General features: G+C 37.9%; 2 protein-coding genes across 3 annotated transcripts; one reads left to right on the top strand and one right to left on the bottom strand.

Moving 5' to 3' along the window:
• Positions 1 to 804: 804 nt before the first annotated feature.
• Positions 805 to 5,973, top strand: LOC107763791 (uncharacterized). Of its 2 annotated transcripts, XM_075251525.1 has the most exons (11): positions 885 to 1,022; positions 1,331 to 1,469; positions 2,307 to 2,391; positions 2,664 to 2,738; positions 2,826 to 2,862; positions 4,253 to 4,336; positions 4,453 to 4,513; positions 4,839 to 4,945; positions 5,299 to 5,364; positions 5,548 to 5,699; positions 5,787 to 5,973. In XM_075251525.1, the coding sequence occupies exons 2-10, from the start codon at positions 1,352 to 1,354 to the stop codon at positions 5,641 to 5,643; spliced, it is 729 nt and encodes a 242-aa protein (XP_075107626.1). In that variant the 5' UTR covers positions 885 to 1,022; positions 1,331 to 1,351; the 3' UTR covers positions 5,644 to 5,699; positions 5,787 to 5,973. The 2 variants fall into 2 exon arrangements, with proteins under 2 accessions (XP_016437771.1, XP_075107626.1); XM_016582285.2 differs by lacking the exon at positions 1,331 to 1,469 and having other exon boundaries at positions 805 to 1,022.
• Positions 5,974 to 6,549: 576 nt separating this feature from the next.
• LOC107763792 (deSI-like protein At4g17486) lies at positions 6,550 to 8,634 on the bottom strand. Its single transcript, XM_016582286.2, has 3 exons — positions 8,353 to 8,634; positions 7,899 to 8,186; positions 6,550 to 6,941 (listed from the first exon to the last, which is right to left on the bottom strand). The coding sequence occupies exons 1-3, from the start codon at positions 8,483 to 8,485 to the stop codon at positions 6,688 to 6,690; spliced, it is 675 nt and encodes a 224-aa protein (XP_016437772.1). The 5' UTR covers positions 8,486 to 8,634; the 3' UTR covers positions 6,550 to 6,687.
• Between the last annotated feature and the right edge of the window lie 10,383 nt (positions 8,635 to 19,017).

The following is a 19,017-nucleotide window of genomic DNA, read 5'->3' as shown; positions in this document are numbered from 1 at the left end:
GCAAAGCATGTGATGTACTCTTTCTTATTTTTTTTTTATAATTGTTGTAAACTTTTAATTTGTAAGTTCAAAAATAAAAAATTCAAAATAGAACTTCCAAATTAATTTGAAGTATTATTTATTATTCAATGAAATATGAATCGAAAGCCTTTAGAGTTTGATACTTACATATTGGTCTTATTAAATAATTTTATGTAGCCACTTAGTTTCAATTTTAAAATTCAAATTTCAAATTAAAAACTTAAAACTTTAAAGTTTAAAAAGCTTAATTTTCTGCCTTAAAATATTTATTTTATTATTTAAAAGTTTGCTAACACTTAAATATCAATTACATTGAATAAAGAAAACATAATATATATTTAAAAACCGGTCCGGACCCGATAAGCCCAAACCTTGGATGGGCCCAATTTAACCCGAAAATTCCCAATCCACTATCAGCCCGGTAAGCCAGCCTACTACTCAGCCCGCTCCACTAACCGGATAGACTATTTTTTTTTCATGTCCAGCCCGGACTAGCCTTTCCGGTTAACACCTTTAGTTATAACTAATTAACTACCTGTAGATTTATTAAAAAGAAAAGAAAAAGAGACCTAGTCTTGTAGCACCCAGTTGGGGAGACGGCTGCGAAGTGTGTTAACAGCTGATCACGACCTCTTTCATTAATATATATATAAACAAAACACTTACTTGCAATTCGTCGATCCCCAACGCCAGCGAAGCTTCCTCTCTCTTTTGTTACTGCCACACGCCGCCTTCGAATTGCCACTGACACGCGTATATATATATATATATATATACATTCATCCCCACACCAAATTCCAGAAACACCCACTTCCTCTGGAGACCCTTGGACCGTTCACTCCGAGGATCATCATCTTCTTCTTCTTCTCTATTTTTTTCTTTTCTGACGCTCCTCCTTTTACCCCAATTATATTACTTGAAGATGCCTCGTACTTCATCCAAGAAAGGCGTAACTGGTTCTGCAGCCTCTACCAATCCTGCCGTCGATTTGTTTCGCTCTGGTAAATTCTTCCTCTTCTTGTTATGTTCAGTTTTAATTATTGATTCCAATGCATCTTCTCGAAAAATTAGTATTGCATGTTTACTTTGCACATGGAGTTAATTTTGTTTTATGCGAATGTTCTCCCACCCTTTAAAGTTCCTATTCTTTGAATTAATTATTTTTCTTTTGGATAGATCACGTAACCCTCCCCCTTCCCTTTTTGTTTTTATGAGTATTACATCATGTAGACCCCTTAGAAATTGGATTTTGATAACTGATGATTAATTCGCATTAGCGGCTTCCAAATCTTGGGACATGTACAATTAGATTAGTTTCAGTGAAGTGTCTATGACAAGAGGGCAGAGTTACCCGGAGGTAGCAGGTACTCGATGGAATAGTCGAGGTATGTGCAAGCTATGCGGACACCACCGCCATCAAAAAACAAAAAAGAAAGGAGGATTTTACCGTAAGAACTTGTTCATTTATAAGAATCTTGTAAGCCGCATGTTGGACTTGATTGCCACTTGAACTACGCTATCTGATTAAAGTTTTTCTGGAATGTTGTTCGAGTATAGATGAGAATTCTTGAATTAGTGGTAGCAAGGAAATGGTGTAAGTACTAGTTGCAACAATCTGGTCAAGATACAAACTATAGGCAGCTATGACCACCGGGGCAGAATAGTGTCACTGTCAAGTTTTGTGTGATCATAAGGATCCCCATTAACCCCCCCCCCCCCCCCCCCCCAAAAAAAAAAAAACCAAACAACGCACACACACAAAGAAGAAGACACTATAGGTTAGGAGTTTTAGTTTTTCCTGTATTCTGTAGTGCTTTAAATTTTCACTGGTTTACCTTTAAGTCTTTAACCCTCTTCCTCATGTGCCCAACATAAAAGGAAACACATTATCTTTAAGGTCATCCCAAGGTATCATCCACTTGCCATTGCACAGTATCCGGTTGGTGTAAGCTTTGATGCTAATGTAGTTGGTGTTGTTAGGTTTTAGTCCTTTTTTTGTTTTAATTTTTGTGAGTGCTTGGGTATGGCTTTGTGAGATGTTATTCTTGGAATTTTTGGGAGTATTGGATGTGGATTTGTTGTCTCGAAATTATGTCTCATTTAATTTGTATCTGCTGAAATTTTTGTCATAGGTGCTTGAGAACTACTCTATTGATGCACTCAGACCTCTTGGACACTTAGTATTTTTTTATTTTTTTTTCTGTCATTATGTGTTATGAGTAGAATATAATATATGCAGTGTAGCTGCATTACAACAGTATCTCACTTCGTTTTCATTGCTTCAGCTTCAAGTAAAGCAGCAAATAAGGAATTGGAACGTATCGACCAATTATTTCATACATATGCCAATACTTCGTCTGGTATGATTGAGTAAGTATGCATTACCATTTTTCTTTTGTATCAGTGTAATCCCTATTCTGTAATTTCCGAGCATTACAAGTACCTTATGTTGTTTGCGCTTCTAATATCCATCGAAGAAAATATAAGATTTTGAAGCAAGAAAGTTTTGCTTGGAAAAAATAAAGAAGAAAAATATGGATATTATCATTCAACTTTTCCACCCAATTAGGGCAGTTTCGCCAGCTTGTTTAAGTTCCTCAGTTTTGCACTTGATTAATGCGCTTTATATTTTTCATGGTTAGCCCGGAAGGAATTGAGTTTCTTTGTTCCGATTTGGAAGTCGAACATACCGACGTCAGGATATTGATGCTTGCATGGTGAGATCCCTTACACCAGTTACTTGTTAGTTAGTATGAAGTATCCTACATCTTCAGAGGTTTAATAACAATAACTTTGAAATTTAGGAAGATGCAGTCTGAAAAACAAGGATACTTTTCACTGGTATGTATTTGTTTGACTACTTCTAATATTACTTTAGCGTTGCAGTATGTACTACACTTCTTTTGCTGTTTCAATCATCTTCCTCAATCTTTCACGGGTAGCTTTTGTTTCTTCCTTGCAAGATTGTCTATTGGGTCTATACTTGGAAAATTAAACTCATCTGTTATGTCTGTTTATCTCACATACTGTAGTTCTTAAATTAAGACTGGGTTCTTTCTTTTCCAGGCATATAAATGTACTTTGTTATCTTAGGGAGTTTGTGCCAAAGGGTACTCCCGTGAAAAGGGTGCTGAAGAAAATTGATCAAAGTCTCAGTTTTTCTTAAATGCTTAACTACTCTTAACCTGCTTGTTGGTAAATAGAGCAAGAACATAGGATATAGGCACTGTACGCAGGATGACAGTCTTGCAGTGTTTTTCCCCAGGCAAGCCAGTTCCTGCAAAGATTAGCCAGCTAAATGGACGAATTGGTGTGCATCTTTTTGTCTGTTTGCTCAGGATAATTATTCAATTGGATTTTTTAATTATGCTTTTGCCACCTGTGTCTTAGATATGCCCATTTGAACATGTTCATACTTGTAGAATAGTCTTTTGTCCGGGATGGCATGTAATCTAAAGAATGGAGTATTTGCCATGCGCCTAGAGAATATTTGTTTTAAGAACTCATCCCAGGGCTTAAGTTTTGGAAGTTTATGATCAGTGAGGTCTAGAAGCTACATTCATTGAGTAATAATTATGCAGCATCTTCTGGAAGGAAGTTGAGATACGGAAATAATAGCTGTTTATTGTACGAACCTAATTGTATATGATTATTCTATTGTACTGCATTATCTGCCATATCAGTTGGGTACTACATAAGGTGTTTGTAGTTTTTGTTGAGATATTAGTGTTGTCTGCTACAGTATTGAAAGCGTTGCATTTATTTGATGCTCTAATGAAGCATCACTCATGGTTTCTTGACTGTACCTCAACGTTTTACTATGAGTATGCTTGGGTCATTTTATTAAAAAAATGTATGCTTGGCGTATTGTCAGTCCAATTAGTTTTAGTTTGCACCAAAGTTTAATGGAGGATCAATTTGTACCAAAATAGGAAGGGTAGTGAGCATTTGTAAAATAGTGAGCACTTATAATCCTATCACTTAGTAAAATGCAAGAAATATATGTGTATCAGGTTTTTCTAGGGATACAATTATTCTTTTTGGCCATAGTGTAGATTGTCTTGTTTGTTTCTACGAAGATTAACAAATATTCATGCTCCCTCTTCCACAAATCCGAAATAATGATTTGAACCCATTAACCAGTTGCTGGGCTACTTGTCAGTTTGATAGCTTTCTTTGCTTATATTTGCTTGTATGCTTCTTATTAACTCACCATTGCTTTGACTACTAGGATGAGTGGCGGAGGGGCCTCAAAGCATTAAGAGCTGACACAGCACAGAAATTGAAGAAAGCACTCCCAGAACTTGAGAAGGAGGTACCTATTATATTTGAACTTTCGCTCATGCTATGTGGAATTTTTGGTGCCCTTCTGCTGTGAGAAGGATTGCTGTTCTGTTCCGCTAATATCCACATTTTACCCTTCTTTAAAAGGTCAGAAGGCCATCAAATTTTGTAGAGTTCTACTCCTATGCGTTTCAGTATTGCTTGACGGGTATGGTGCTTCCTCTTCACATGCTGTGTAACATCAAGTTTCGTTAATTCTTGAAGGAAAGATTCATTGATCAGCTTTAGACTGAAAAAGGAAACAAAGATGAAAAAGTACAGAATACTTTTATAAAATATTGATATGAAAATGTATAATCAGATATAAGGCTTTGGAGCTTGGAAAGAATAAGGTGTTCTGTTATGCTGCGTTTAGATTTTGTTTTCATTTATAATAGAAAATTTTAATTTGTAGCAGAAGGTAAATTGCTTATTTGAACTGTGTCTGCTTTCTTCTGATTACCAGTTTTCTCTTTTTATTACCTCTTTTCTAGAGGAGAAGCAGAAGAGCATAGACGTCGAGAGCATTTGTCTCCTGCTTGATCTCGTTTTAGGGTTTGAATTTCGACCCCAAGTTGACGCCCTTATTCAGTATTTGAAGGTGAGTTGCACTGTGCTCCTCCTGCTATTTATAATTGGCCTCTGATAATGCCCTTAGGGTGCTTTTGAATGATATCATTTACTGCTAATCATTTATGTTCTGGAGCTCATTCTACAGTGGACACCATTTGTTTGACCGGAACCCTGCAACTTCTATCTATAGCTCCTTTTATAGTGGATATTTAGTCACTTCCCTTGTAAAAGGAGACTTTCCCGTTGAAAATCTTACTTTTTTTAGTCATTGTTTCATATTTATTGAAGAAGAACCATCAGCAAGCATGCATTGAAGATCAGAGTAATCCTTCTAAATTCTAGTAATTAGGAGTATGCTTATGTGCTTGGTTACTGGTGCAGACGCAGACTGATTACAAGGTTATAAACATGGATCAATGGATGGGATTTTATAGGTTTGTTAATGAGGTAAATCTTCGGTTCACTTTCACTTTGTCAATCTGTTTTAGTTATCCTATTTGTGTCATCACCTAATATGAGCAATCAGGTTGTCATCTGACAGTTGCATGCATCAGAAGCCTTGTGGCTACTTTGATGACTCAATGTTAAGATAAAAGTCTTATATCCTATCTTAATGTTTCCGTGTAACAGATTAGTTTTCCAGACCTGAGCAATTATGACCCCTTCCTTGCCTGGCCACTGATCCTGGATAATTTTGTGGAGTCACTGAGAGCAATGCATGGCTAAGAACACCGCTGTTTGGCATGTCACTGTGTGCACCAAATATTATTTGTTAATGCGAAGTAGGTTTTCTGTTTCCACATAGTGATTGAATTCTGAAATTTGTTTGGGAGTCGTTTGCTGATAATAAAAATATCATTCCTGTGCAGGATTGTTCAAGCCGCGCCTCAAGCTGCGCATGCTATTGTTTGGAAATTTATCTTTTTCTTTCCTTTATTCCCCCTCTGTTCCCCCTTCCCCGACTTGTAATGCTAAGACAAGATATGGAACGGTAAGTGGAGCTATTCTTCATATAACTACTCTTATTCAACATAAATATATAGGATTTTCTTTCTACCTTTTAGTGTAAGGGTGGAATTTGGTGTAACAACGAATTTAATGTGTGTTACCGCAAGGCTACCATATTCCATGGTAGGTTTGAGAGAGCTAGTAGATAGTGTTATGACTTGTGAGATATGATAGGTCGGTAAGATTGTGGGTCCAATTTCAGGTATAACATTAGATTTTAAGACTAGAAATGGGCGCGCAAGAATAAAAGATTGGTAGACAAATTCGGGAGGGGTTTGGTATTTGGTAAAACTAGAGGAAAAAGGAGGCCTTTTGATGCCGAAAGCTGCAAAAAGGCAACTTATTCTCAAAAAGGAAAAGCAGAGCAGATTCCTAGTCACCCTAAATCTGATGTGTCTCATTGTACTACGGTTACGCTTTTATATTGTGTTATAGTTTTAAACCAAATTAGGACCTCTTGGTCTTGAAGTATTGCTTGGTCTGAACATGTTATCCAACATAATGCAAAATCATGATGACGGCGGAAATATTTATACAATAATATACCCAGTTATTATCTCACACATGACGGAACTATTTATATTCTAATAAAATCTTATATAAGACACTCAAATTTAATGTTGATGCAGCTATCTATTGCATCGAGTCCCCATTTCATAGAAATCATTCATGTACAGAAATTTCAGAGTTGTTTGCTTTATGAAGTAAAGTAGAGAGCAAAAGAATAAATGTAGAACAGAACAAACTTCATTATCAAGAAATCTATGTTGAAGTGGATATCAAGGCTGAAGATGAAGGCGCTGGACTCCTGCTTCTGTTGCTTCTACTTTTGATTAGCGGCGGGGAACACGACTTCTCCTCCGAAGATGGAGATGAATCCGTCGACGGAGTCAGTCTATTAGAGCGGCTTCTGAGTTTCTTCTTCTCCCCTTCATCACATGCCTTGTCTTCAATCCGATGGTGGCCAACTTTGGTCGAGTTCAAGCTCACTGGAATAATGCAATTGCAAAATAAACCTACCCAAATTTAAGACGCAATTAATTCCGTATGGTAAGCAGAAAACTGGAACCGACCAAATTTAAAAAGAATCAGAACAATATTTTAATCACATCAAACCATATCAAGGAAAGTTCTTGGATAAGCAATTCCTATAAGGGTATATCCTTAATTTAGAACTAGCTTTTCAATTGGGGAATAGGACGTTTACTACACTCTACGACTTTGAGTAGCTATCAGGCCACATCTGGGCCCCATAAATTTCCTAGTATTAAGCTATTGTGAAAACCTAATCACCAAACATAATCCAGTTGTCTTCGTGTGACCTATGGGTCACGAGTTCAAACTATGAAATCAAGTCACTGACGTTATATCCCTTGGGGTGCAGCTCTTCCCGACCCTGCATGAACATGGGATGCTTCGTGCATTGGGCCCTTAATTTTTTTTTTTTTCAGAAATTCAGTTGCAAAACAGAACAAGAACCAGTGCTGTGAAACTGAAGAAACTTCCTAATTCAGCAACATCATGAGAAAACAAAAAATTCCAATGACAGGAAATTTTGAACTCCATAAAGTGACAAGAAATTATAGTATAATTACATATTAAGTAGTAACATATTAACAACCATTACTTTGGATTGCAGTAAGTTAACAACCAATAATAAACATAGTTAGCCCTGAGGGATGGTTTGGTTGGAAAACAAGTTATCCTTTCATTAATTATCTCGGGATTAGTTATTTCACCCTCTCATATTTTAGATAAAAAATGTTACAATTCCGGGATAGCTAATACTGGGATTAGTTATACCACGATTTTATCTCAACCAAATGTGAAATAAACTCATCTCAAATTTAATCTCGGGATTAATGTACCAAACGAGTCCCGACTGTTTTGGATATGAATTGTGCGCCACTATTCAGATGATTCATTCATATAGCCGACTCATAGTTAATTAATTGATTGATTAAGAGACTTACCGATGCGTGCAAGTCGATTTACCCAACTGGGGATAGGATTGCCTGTAAGTTTAAGACAAGCATCATTGCAGAAATGGTTACAATTCTTAGTTATAAGGTTGTAAGCATTTCCTCTGTATTTCTCAGCAAGCTCTTCCATTACTCCCCTCACTTCTCTATGAGTCATCTCTGTCCATCCAATCAAAATTGCTTTCCTAAACGTAAATCCCTCGCACTGTTTCGGTTCCCCTTCAAATATCCCCGTTGTTGGATACTCGTGAGCTCCAAATGCATACTCTACGCCGTGAACTAACAAAGAAATTACAAAATTAATTAAGAAAATTTCTTGCTTTTCAAATAATTAAGCTACCTAAATATGCCTAGATCTGATAATATAAAGCACTACAAAATGTTTTAAAAAAAAAATCAAGAAGAGAAACAAGACTGAGAGAAACAAGACTGAGTTATTACTGACCTTGAACACCAGAATGGTAAACACCAAGTCCAAGCCAATAAGCATAACCATTAATAGAAGTGAGATCGTACACATTTAGATACACTGGTACTGTTCCACGACCACATCTAACTGAATTCTTTCTGCAAATCATTTTTGTACAATCCCCAAATTTTTCTTCTCCTGCTAACACCCTTTTAGTCAATGACCATAGCTAAAAAACAATAAGCAGCCACATTATAAAGCAAAGACTGAATTTTTGACAATTAAATTCAGATATGTTAGTAGGTAGAAGAAAGAGAATTATGGGTTTTCTTTCTTTTTCTCTTCCCTTGGGAGAAGATTATCGGCGGCGTTATAGTGCCGGCGCCGTCTAGTTTTGGCGGAGAGTGTTGTTGTTATATACTTGTAAAAATGTATAGAAAACAGAGAAAAAGAAGCTTTTATAAATTTGAGAGGGAATTAGGGGAAAGAGCCTTTTAAAAGATAGGTTGGAAATATGGAAATCTGAGCTGTGGGGTGATCCAGTTTTTTGAAATTTTAAAAGCTCTATTTTTTTGGGAGAAAGTAACGTACACTCATTATGATATCCACTGGAAATCCAGGAGTGGGTTCCTTATTATATTGGGATGGGGCTCTCTCTTTCTCAGTAAACTAATGAAGGGGCATTTGATTACTGTTATGGAATGATTATGGACCCTTTGTCTTCAATCATTCTGGTTTTAAAAAACTAAACAAACCTTATTCACCTCTTAATATTAAAGCTCTTGAGATAATAAATAAAATATATAATTTATCATAATATTCATATTAATTGATATATATTTTTAATGGATTTTAGAAAATAATTTAAAATGAATAATTAATATTGTGGGTATAACAGAAAATTTTTTGTCTTTCTCTTGATATGCTAAAAGTGACAAGTAAAAGTGAATTATATTTTGTTTTCTCCAGATATCCTAAAAGTGACAAGTAAAAATTTTTCTTTAGAATATTTGACAAGTAAAAGTGAACAGGGGAATAGTATAGTATAATACATCTTGTAATTGGTTTCTATTCTTTTCTTTTTTTTGAAAGAAATTAATCTTATATTCATCTACATTGTGGAGTTTGTTGCCTTAGTTTAGAGAGCGACATTGTGGTTATACAAGAAATAGTTCAGCGAGCTATACGAGCTTAAGTTATGGCTACACATAACAAGTGAAATTAATAACGAAAAAATTAAGAAAATATTTTCTTTTAGGTTTTTTCTTCTTCTTTGGTAAGTCAAAACTTTCACTACCAAACTGAAATTATGTACAAGAATAAAAGGCATTGTAGTTGGACATCCCCAATAAATATAATAGCAAAACTTTATCTACTCAGCTATCTGCCAACCAGCTACAACCAGATTATACATTCGGATAAGTTGTTTTAACAGTCTCTTCTTCAAAGAACCTTTATAGTGAACCTCCTGTGTAACTCTTCGAATCAGTTTTTCTTTAGGTTAGTAGTATTTAATGATGAGAAATATAGGTTAATTATGGTAATATTAAAATTTATGGATAAAATAATTTATTTAATGATTTGATGTCTCCAAATACGGTAACAAAGCGATATGGAAAATTTATTTTATATTTTATTAAGAGGAGCAAAGACTATACAATTATCTACTGTTACTGATTCAATCTACAATAACATCATATTTGATCTTAGATCAGTTTAGACAGTTTACGTAGGCATTTTATGAGCTTTTGACCCGGTCCATTTCCACCTCCCTTTTTCTTCTCATAATTTTTACTTTCAATATTAATAAGGTTTGGACTCTTTTTTAATCTACTATAAAGTGATGGATACTAATAGTCGCGACATAGAAATAATTATTTGACTTTCTCAAGTTAGAATCCCAACTACAACACTTATGCGAGTCCAATTTAATTCTGTTGCGTTAAATAGGTATCTTCATATTTTTTATTTATGTCCATATACAGTGGCGGAGCCACCTTATAGGAAGGGGTGTCAATGACCCCCTTCGCGGAAAAAATACATTGTGTAAGTAGATAATTTTTTTATATGTATATACTATGTATTGACTTCCCTTAATTTTCTGATATGTTTACTTTTATATATTTTGACATTTCTTAATAAAAATTCTAGCTACGCCGTTGTCCATATATAATAACTATCTAAGTTTGAGTTGTGTTTTTCTGGTAGCGTTTGATGTCCAAGTGATGCTTAGTCCTATCTTCCTTCTACGACACCATAGAGTCTACGATGTGTGTTGGGTTTTTAAGCTTAAATGTAGCTTAAAAAGGGTGAATGGGAAATGGAGGAAAATTGAAAATATTTGAGTTTCCCTCATTGACAAAGGGACATTGTCCCATATTGGAAGAGGAAAAGATTTTGATGGGTATATATACAACTGTTATTCTTCTAGCTCTTAAAGAATTAAGAAGAAGGCAAGCCTCGCGCTGCCATCGTCGCTCGCTCGTCTTCGGTCAATTGATTGATTGGTTTTTTGGACCAAATTTATTTGTTAATAATAAATATTAACAGAAATATTAGTTTTTCTTGTAAGCGAAAAATTAATATTAAATCCAACGGAACATTATATGTCTTTCGGTTTTTGTAAAAGTCATTTACGTTATGGCCGTTTTACACAAACAACCCTTCTGAAGAGTTGCACCTCTTCAGTTTTGAAGAGTCGCACCTCTTCAGTTTGAACTTAACATTGGCTATAAATACCAGTCCATTTTCTCAGATTTTCCATACGAATTTCTGAGTTCTCCTCCTTTCTTCTACATTGTTTTAACTACAAAGAAAGCAACAGTAAGTGTGATTTGCTACCGATCTTTGTGTTCGCTGAAACACTGGAGTTTGAAGTACCGCTACACCAGTGTGTAATTCGTTCTATCCTGTGAGGAAATAATCCACAACCTTGGTAGTAGGAGGAGATTAAATTTCTTAAGGAAACACTGTGAATTCAATGGGCTCAGATTAAATCATGTTTCTTTTACATTTCTGTTTATATGTTATTTTATCTTCTCCAAAATTATTTTACAAATACAGTTTACTATCAATATGCATTCCCCGCTGGCCATGGATTTGGTAGCTTTTGTAGTTTATTTCTGTATATAAACTTAGGAGTTAAAGAAGCGATGCTAGATGCGAGTTGTATGCAAACCTACTGGTGACACACCATTTTATCTAGCATTTGTGTTCAAATGTTGGATAAAGTTAAGTCGTCCGAACTAACATGTAAGATGCATCTATCTTTCTCTCTAGTGCATTTGTTCAAGCTCACTCTCTTTCTTTTTTCTCCTCTTTTTCTAGCTTATTCTTTTCTTTATGTTTTTCTTTCCTTTTTCTACCTTTCATATATTCATAGAATAATTTCACAGCTACAGACGACTCCGCTTGTGCTTAACTTATAATGTAACACAGTCGGTCCAGAGCATGGACAAAGGAGAAGGATTTTGCATCTATTAGAACTCACTTTATTCACTGTAGTGTCTTAATTCCTTTATTCGACTTACGAGGAGACAAAAGGCAGAAACTGGTTTGGACCTTGACATGCCACACTTCTTCTTTGTGGTGGAGTTTGTTGCAATGCATTTAACTCTGTATATTATATACCTTCCACGACAACCTTGAACTTTTTTTATTTCATTTGAGGCTCTTTCTCTGTTTCCTTTTCTAACATCATTTCAGCGAACATAGATTTATGTTCTTATTTAGGTTGAGAATTCATTTAAGGATACCAACAATAAGATCGTCCTTATTAAAACAACAAATTGGAACAATAATGTTATTAAGCTTCTTTGGTGTTAATACTTTGGATAGGCAAAAACAACAAATTTATCCTTTTAACTTGACTTAATTGTAAAAACAGAAAGAAAATGAATATTATGATCTGTTGTTCAACTTTGTCGCATTAATATTCTTAATAGTTAGAATAGTAATATTATTAAGTTTGCTAATCATGTACTTTTTCTGCAGCATTTTGTTGAATAAATGGATCTTGTTTACCCTCAAAATCGGTTAACAATTGAATTTATACGCGGTTTTAAGGATACGTGATCTATTTGATACAAAGGAAGAAATCAGATTTAATGTGGAGGTAATTAATGGAAAGATAATTGTAAACCACGCAAGTTGAACAACCTAGGCCTTGTGAGTTCAATCTCCTTCGACCTTAGATATAATATTATTGAAGTCGGAATGGTATGAACAAAGCTAGAAACAATAGCATGTTGTTCTTTGAAGTATGTTACAATGCTTGCCCATGAATTAATGAGTTTCCCTTATATATTAAGGGAGATCTTCCTTTTAAGATATTTTTTATAAAAAAAATATAAGTCCTTGATTTTGTAGACCGTTGGCCCCTTTTTGACTTAATCCCGTGATTTCTGCCATAATGATTGGTTAATGGCGAGAATCACGGATCCTTATCGGATGAGTTGACGAAACTTTTCTTCGAGGCCATTAGAAGCAGGATCGGTCGTGCCTTCGGTAAACTCAAGGGCAAATCTGATGGTCTCGATAGCCTGTTTTGACGATGCTTTTAGGTCTGACAATATCATATTCCGATCTTGGCTGATCATGCCGAACTTCGAACCTCGATATCGAGATCGGTTTCATCCGTAACTTCGATCTCTTACAGATGTGTCGAGCCTGGCATACCGTTCCAGATGCTCGATCAAGCATCGAGCTCGGTTTTACTCGTATACAGATAGCCCCCTCATTTTTTGGAGAGTAGGCGATGAAAAATGATGTGAACCCTTAGTTCTCACTTCAATAAATCATGACGTAAGCGACAGAAGGTAATTGAATCGTCCCATCGGTCCAATCTTCAAGGCATTAAATGTGTGTCAGTTGACGGTCGGCCACTTCGGGAGGTGAACCACCGCTTGAGAAACATATAAATATCCTTCAATCCGTTTATTAGAACTTTTACACTCAAATTCTTCTTGTATTCTAAGAAAACTTCACCACCTTCACCTTCTGGTTTACTAACTGTTAGACTCAAAGCTTCCCTTACCAGTAATTTCTTTTCTTCATTTTCTATTAAAAAAAATGGCAAAGACTTCAAAGTCTGTTCCTAAAAAAGAAACACCTTCTTCTTCAAAACATTCTGAAAATGCTCCACACGCTGTTACTGAGGAACCCCCTCTGAGGTCGTATATCCCTGCTGGGTGCCCAACTGTGGCTGACTTCAAGGTTGAGAATACGCCTATGGTACCGGGTCGGTGTGAGCCAGTCTTGAGGTACATACGTATGATTACAGCCAGTATCCTAGATAAAGTCAAAAAGTACTGCAACTGGAAAGATAAACTCGTAGTGGTTCCTACCCCCGAGGAATCGATCACCACCTACGTGAAGGGTTTCTTAAGTGTTTACACTTACCCTTTCACGCTGGGTCCTTTAGACCCGATTATCATAGCCTTTTGCAAAAGGTATGAAGTGACTCTAGGGCAGATACATCCTTCACTTTGGAGGATCATTATTCTACTTCGATTCTTTGTGAGCAAGGGGTGTCCATTTACCATCGATCATCTCATGCGCCTGTACAGCCCTCGACTTTACGGAGAAGGATTAATCAAACTTGCACGCCGAGCCACTAAGACCTTGTTCTCAAGTATCGACGAGGATCGGACCGGGGCTGGCTTGGTCGATTTGTTCGAATGAGGACCTCAGACTCGTAAGTATGATTTTGTCTTCAGTATTTCTTTTATTGCTTTTCATTCCGTTTGTTTCTCATCGATGTTATATGATGCAGCTGTCGCCCAAATGCCGGACGTCGTTCCTGAGCTTAAAGAGTGGGTCGAGGGCATCATGACACAGATACCTTACTCTGAACGCTTATGGCGTGAGCTCTCTAAGGGCAGATGGGAGGCCCGTAATCATGGTAAGAGTTTTTTCCTAATAAAATATTTGATCTTATTTTCTCATCATTGGTCTCTAATCAGTTATATTTTCTTTTTGCAGGTTTACCGAAAGACGTCGAAATAAGACCTCCATCAGCTGATAATGACATATACGCCGATCCCCCTGCTCTGAAGCAGGATAAAGAGAAGAAGAAAAGAAAAGTGATGAGTCCCTCGAACCCTGAAAAGAAAAGACCGAGGAAGCGACTTGCGTGCAAAACCAAAGATGCCAGTGTCCGGGAGCTCTCATCGGACTCACTCCATCGGTTGAGGGATGAGTCCGACGAAGAAGAAGATTCCAATCTGGTGGCCCGTGTGAGAAATGGTTCTGAACTGCCTCAGGCCATGGAGGCCGTAGAAGAAGTAGCGGTCGAAGCCTCTGAACCAGGGAGGGCCGAGACCGTTTCGCCCCGAGCTGTGGAAGTTAACAAAGGGAATTTGGCCGGTACTTCCCGGTCAGAAGATAATATGCCTAAGGAGGCGCTTAGGTTGATCGACCTCTCTGGGTCACCTTCGTTTACCGATTCAATGATAAATGAGGCCCAGACGCTGAAAGGTAATCTCGGCGAAGGGGCCCAAGGAGCACTAGATTCTCTTCACCACTTCTTTGATGGCCTAGATTCTACCGCCTCGGAGGATGTTACCGGGTTGGCAACTTACCGGTACCAAAAAATACATCGTCCCCAGGAGCCGGTGGGTCCTCTTCGAGCCCAAAATTAGTGAATCGATTCCCATCCCCGAGTGTTTATCCTACTCGGAGACGGGCAATTTATATGCCCATCCCGAAGGATGCCCGGGTTTGTTCTGCCCCGATGGGGATTGTCAGTTACCTTCGGTGCTTGGTGATTGAATAATATCAAACAAAAATGAACGAGGTAGAGGCGCCCTGCCTATTCAACGAAGCTCAATAGGCGTTGAATCGGGTAATTTCGAATGTCCCTTCATTATGTATTTAGATTTAATCATGAATAATCATAACGTTTTCCTTTGTGTTTGCAGGCCTCGGTACTTCATCATGAGGCCTTTCTTCGATACCGGGAGGTGTCAAAGTGTTACGAGGCCGAGGCCCGGGAGCTTGCTGAAAAAAGGGACGCTTATAAGCTCCGTAGTGAAAAATCTCAAGCTGAGCTAGAAGCGGCTCGTAGGGAACATACCGACCTAGTCGAGCATGTAAGGAGAGTTTTTGGAGTTAGTGATGATGAGTCAGACTCAGTAGATAACAATCTGAACACGTAGGTTCAGAATAAATTTGACATGATCTAGCAACTCCGTGGTGAGGTGGATACGGTCAAAGCCGAGACCGCAGAGTGGAAGAAGAATATGGATCGCTTGGCCTTGGAGAAAAAGACTGCCCGGGAACAGTTGGTTTCAACTGAGTCTCAGCTTCAGGCTACAAAGGAGAAGAATTTGGCGCATGCCAAAATGATCGAGGGAATCCAATCTCAGCTGAACTCGGCTATTTCTGGTAAAGAGGATTTGGCCAAGGAGCTTGAGGCTTCCAAGTTAGAGTTCATCACGGCCAAGACCGAGGCTGATAAAAAGGTGGCCCAGGAGCATGCGAGGTGGGAATCCTGAAGGGATCCCTCAAGGGAGTCCATGCTCAGAAATTTGACATATTTACCGAAATCAAGAACGCCAAGATATGCAAAGCCAATGCCCGAAAGCTGGCTTTTCCCTAGAAGGATTCCGAGGCGTCTGAAGAGTCGGGTGAGTCTGATGGTGAAGATGACCCCGCAGGCGACGACGTATCCCCCGATGAGGATTAGGCCATTTTTCGTCTTTTGTACTAGCTTTTTGTTGAGGTCGTTCGGCCTTTGTAAAAAACATGCATCGGGGCTATTCAGCCCTGGTAAATAAATTTTGATATATATATGTATGGCTTTTCCCTTCTATGGCTTTTGAACCTTTCCTTTGCTTTTCTATTTGTATTCGTAAAGGTTGAAATGCCTTAGCATGAAATAGTTAGGTTATTTTCGAAAATTCGATCAAACCTTGCCTTTATCGCCACTTTGGGTTAAGGCGTTGTAGGGGTTTGGTGTTACCGATAATTTTCCCCCGAAATATCCTAGCTTTATAGCCTTGTCGAGGGTAGCTTTTAGAACCGATTATAAAAAAAAATCGAAGGCCTTGTTTTTGTTACGGGTCTCGGACGTCTCCAAACCGCGTTAATACGGCCATAACCTTTTAGTTCGGGCGTCGCCCAGTGGGATTGCTATCCCGAGTTATCCGGGCATGCCTAGGATAACAGTCCCCGATCAGGGGTGGTCGTAGCCTTAGAAATTTGGGTGTTGCCTAATAGATCTTTTGCCCCTGTAATATGGTAGCTCAGACCATCCGAGATTGTTTTCGATCGGTAGTCCCCGAGTGAATGTTCGAACTCGGATTTGAGGTAGCCCTTGGGCTCTATTGGTAATCCCTGAGTGAATGTTTCGAACTCGGATTAAGGTGACCCTTGGGCTCGATACCCTTAGGGGACCGGGAGTAGGAAATTCCTTAAATAATGTTATATCAAAAACAAGAAAAGTCTTCTTTTTTTATTCTTGTGCGCAATGATTGTATATGTATACATGTCTTGTGCCAGGTCTCAATCGATCTATGTGGGCACGATTCATTTTGACTGTTTGGCCCTTATACTAAATCCTATTGATCGGGCCCTATCGATCACGAAGTTTCTTTTGTTGTTAAATTCGATATCCGAGGGATATTGCCCTCTCGAATTTTGTTGTGATCATTATCACCGGTTCATAACCGACCTTCAATTCTAAGTTAGGACAAAACCGGTTCAAGGGAAAAAGGGTGCAACGCATGCTTTTAGACCTAGGACTTCGTATCATCCTTTGTTGGTTACCTGCAAGTGTTAGCTTGAAACGGAAAAAATATAAGAAAGAAGCGGGGCCGTACCTTAGCAATAATATCGCTTTAAGTGGGTTATATTCTAGTTGTTCGGTAATTGATCGTTGTTCATTGTTCCGAGCTTATAGGATCCTTTGCCGGTGATCTCGATAACTCGGTACGGCCCTTCCCAGTTCGTCCCTAATTTCCCTTCGTTCGGGTTTCGGGTGCTTAGTGTGACTTTTCTTAGTACCAAGTCCCCTGTATTGAAGTGTTGAAGGCTGGCCCTTCGATTGTAATATCTTTCAATTCGTTGTTTCTGGGCGGCCAGTCGTACAAGGGTGGCTTCTCGCCTTTCGTCCAATAGCTCAAGTGTGATGACTCAAAATGTCATCTTTAAATTTAATAAGTAATTCTATGTTCTAAGACCTTGAAAAGTACAATTTATCATTCCTCGACTTGCGTGCGCAGTCAGTACAATTTTCCTTAAGGTTTTTATGTGAAAAATGAATTAAAATGTGAAATAGAGCCTTAAAACTCAACTGAGTTGACTTTGGTCAATATTTTGAGCAAATGGAACCGTATCAGTGTTTTGAAAGTTCCGGTAGCTCCATATCGTGATTTGGGACTTGAGCGTATGCTCGGAATTTAATTTGGAGGTCTCTAGCTCAAGTTATGACCATTTAACGGAAACTAGTAATTTAAAGGCTAAAGATTTCCAAGTTTGACCACGGGGGTGACTTTTTGATATCGGAGCCGGAATCCGATTCTGGAAATTTGAACAGCTCTGTTATGTCATTTATGACTTGTATGCCAAATTTGAAGTCATTCCGGATTCATTTAATATGTTTTGGCACGAGATTTGCAAATTGAAAGTTTAAAACTCAAAGTTCGAATCGGGGTGTGAATTGTAATTTCAGTATTGTTTGACGTGATTTTAGACCCCGAGTAAGTTCGTATTATGTTACGGGACTTGTTGATATATTCAAACGGGGTCCCGAGTACCCCGAGTGTGATTCGAATCGAAATCGGAACAAGAATTGGACTTAAGAAAAATCTAAAATTCTGGGTTCTGGTGTAATCGCACCTGCGGATTTTTGACCGCAGGTGCGAGCTCGCAGAAGCGAGCCTTCCATCGGAGATGCGGGACTGGGCTGGCCTGGGGTCTTCGCAAGTGCGGCCTTTTTGCGCAGAAGTGGATGTCGCAGGTGCGACAGGAGTGTCCGCAGATGCGGAACTTCACCTAGCAGTCTAGCATCGCAAATGCGAGCTTTGTCTCGCAAATGCGGAACTTTTGTCCGCAGATACGAAAATGACTGGGCAGAGCCCATAAATTCGGAAGTCGCCATTTTTACTCATTTTTGAGTTTCAAGTCTCGGATTTGGACGATTTCAAGGAGGATTTTCACGACTTTGAATTGGGTAAGTGTTCTTTAACCAAAAATGATTATATTTCATAAATCCATATCTATATTCATCATTTATTTCGGATTTACATGGAAGAAATTGAAATTTTTGTAAAACTTTCCAAAAACGAAAAATTAAGATTTGAAGACCCATTTGATATCGGAATTGGACAAATTTTATATGGTTGAACTCGTATCGGAACGGGTGTTTGGATTTCGCAAGTTTTTTCGGGATTTGAGACGTGGGTCCTACTGTTGAATATTTTAATAAATTTCGGATTTTTATTCGGAAAATGTGTAAATTCATATGGAATTAATTCCTATGATTAGTATTGAATATATTGAATTATTTGTGAATAGATTTGAAGCTTTCGGAGGCAAATTTAAAAGGAAAAGTTGTGGTTAAATAATTGATTGAAATTTGCAAAGCGAGGTAAGTGTCGAGGTTAACCTTGACTTGAGGGAATAGAACCCTTAAATTATTTGTTATGTGAATTGAATGTGAACGACGTATAGGCGAGGTGACGAGTGTCTATACGTCAT

This window comes from Nicotiana tabacum, chromosome 4, assembly GCF_000715075.1.
Source record: "Nicotiana tabacum cultivar K326 chromosome 4, ASM71507v2, whole genome shotgun sequence".
NCBI lineage: Eukaryota > Viridiplantae > Streptophyta > Magnoliopsida > Solanales > Solanaceae > Nicotiana > Nicotiana tabacum.
The sequence above is the reverse complement of the archived record's forward strand: the minus strand, read 5'-3'. Positions and strand labels throughout refer to the sequence as shown.

What these genes read in the sequence shown, in the direction of transcription:
- LOC107763791 (XM_075251525.1), top strand. Translation starts at nt 1,352, where the DNA reads ATGACAAGAGGGCAGAGTTACCCGGAGGTAGCAGGTACTCGATGGAAT. An exon ending in ACTTCGTCTGGTATGATTGA is followed by an intron (nt 2,392 to 2,663) that starts GTAAGTATGCAT and finishes TTTCATGGTTAG; the next exon opens with CCCGGAAGGAATTGAGTTTC. An exon ending in CCCTTATTCAGTATTTGAAG is followed by an intron (nt 4,946 to 5,298) that starts GTGAGTTGCACT and finishes TTACTGGTGCAG; the next exon opens with ACGCAGACTGATTACAAGGT.
- LOC107763792 (XM_016582286.2), bottom strand. Translation starts at nt 8,485, where the DNA reads ATGATTTGCAGAAAGAATTCAGTTAGATGTGGTCGTGGAACAGTACCA. An exon ending in TTACCATTCTGGTGTTCAAG is followed by an intron (nt 8,187 to 8,352) that starts GTCAGTAATAAC and finishes TTTCTTTGTTAG; the next exon opens with TTCACGGCGTAGAGTATGCA. An exon ending in AAATCGACTTGCACGCATCG is followed by an intron (nt 6,942 to 7,898) that starts GTAAGTCTCTTA and finishes AAATTTGGGTAG; the next exon opens with GTTTATTTTGCAATTGCATT.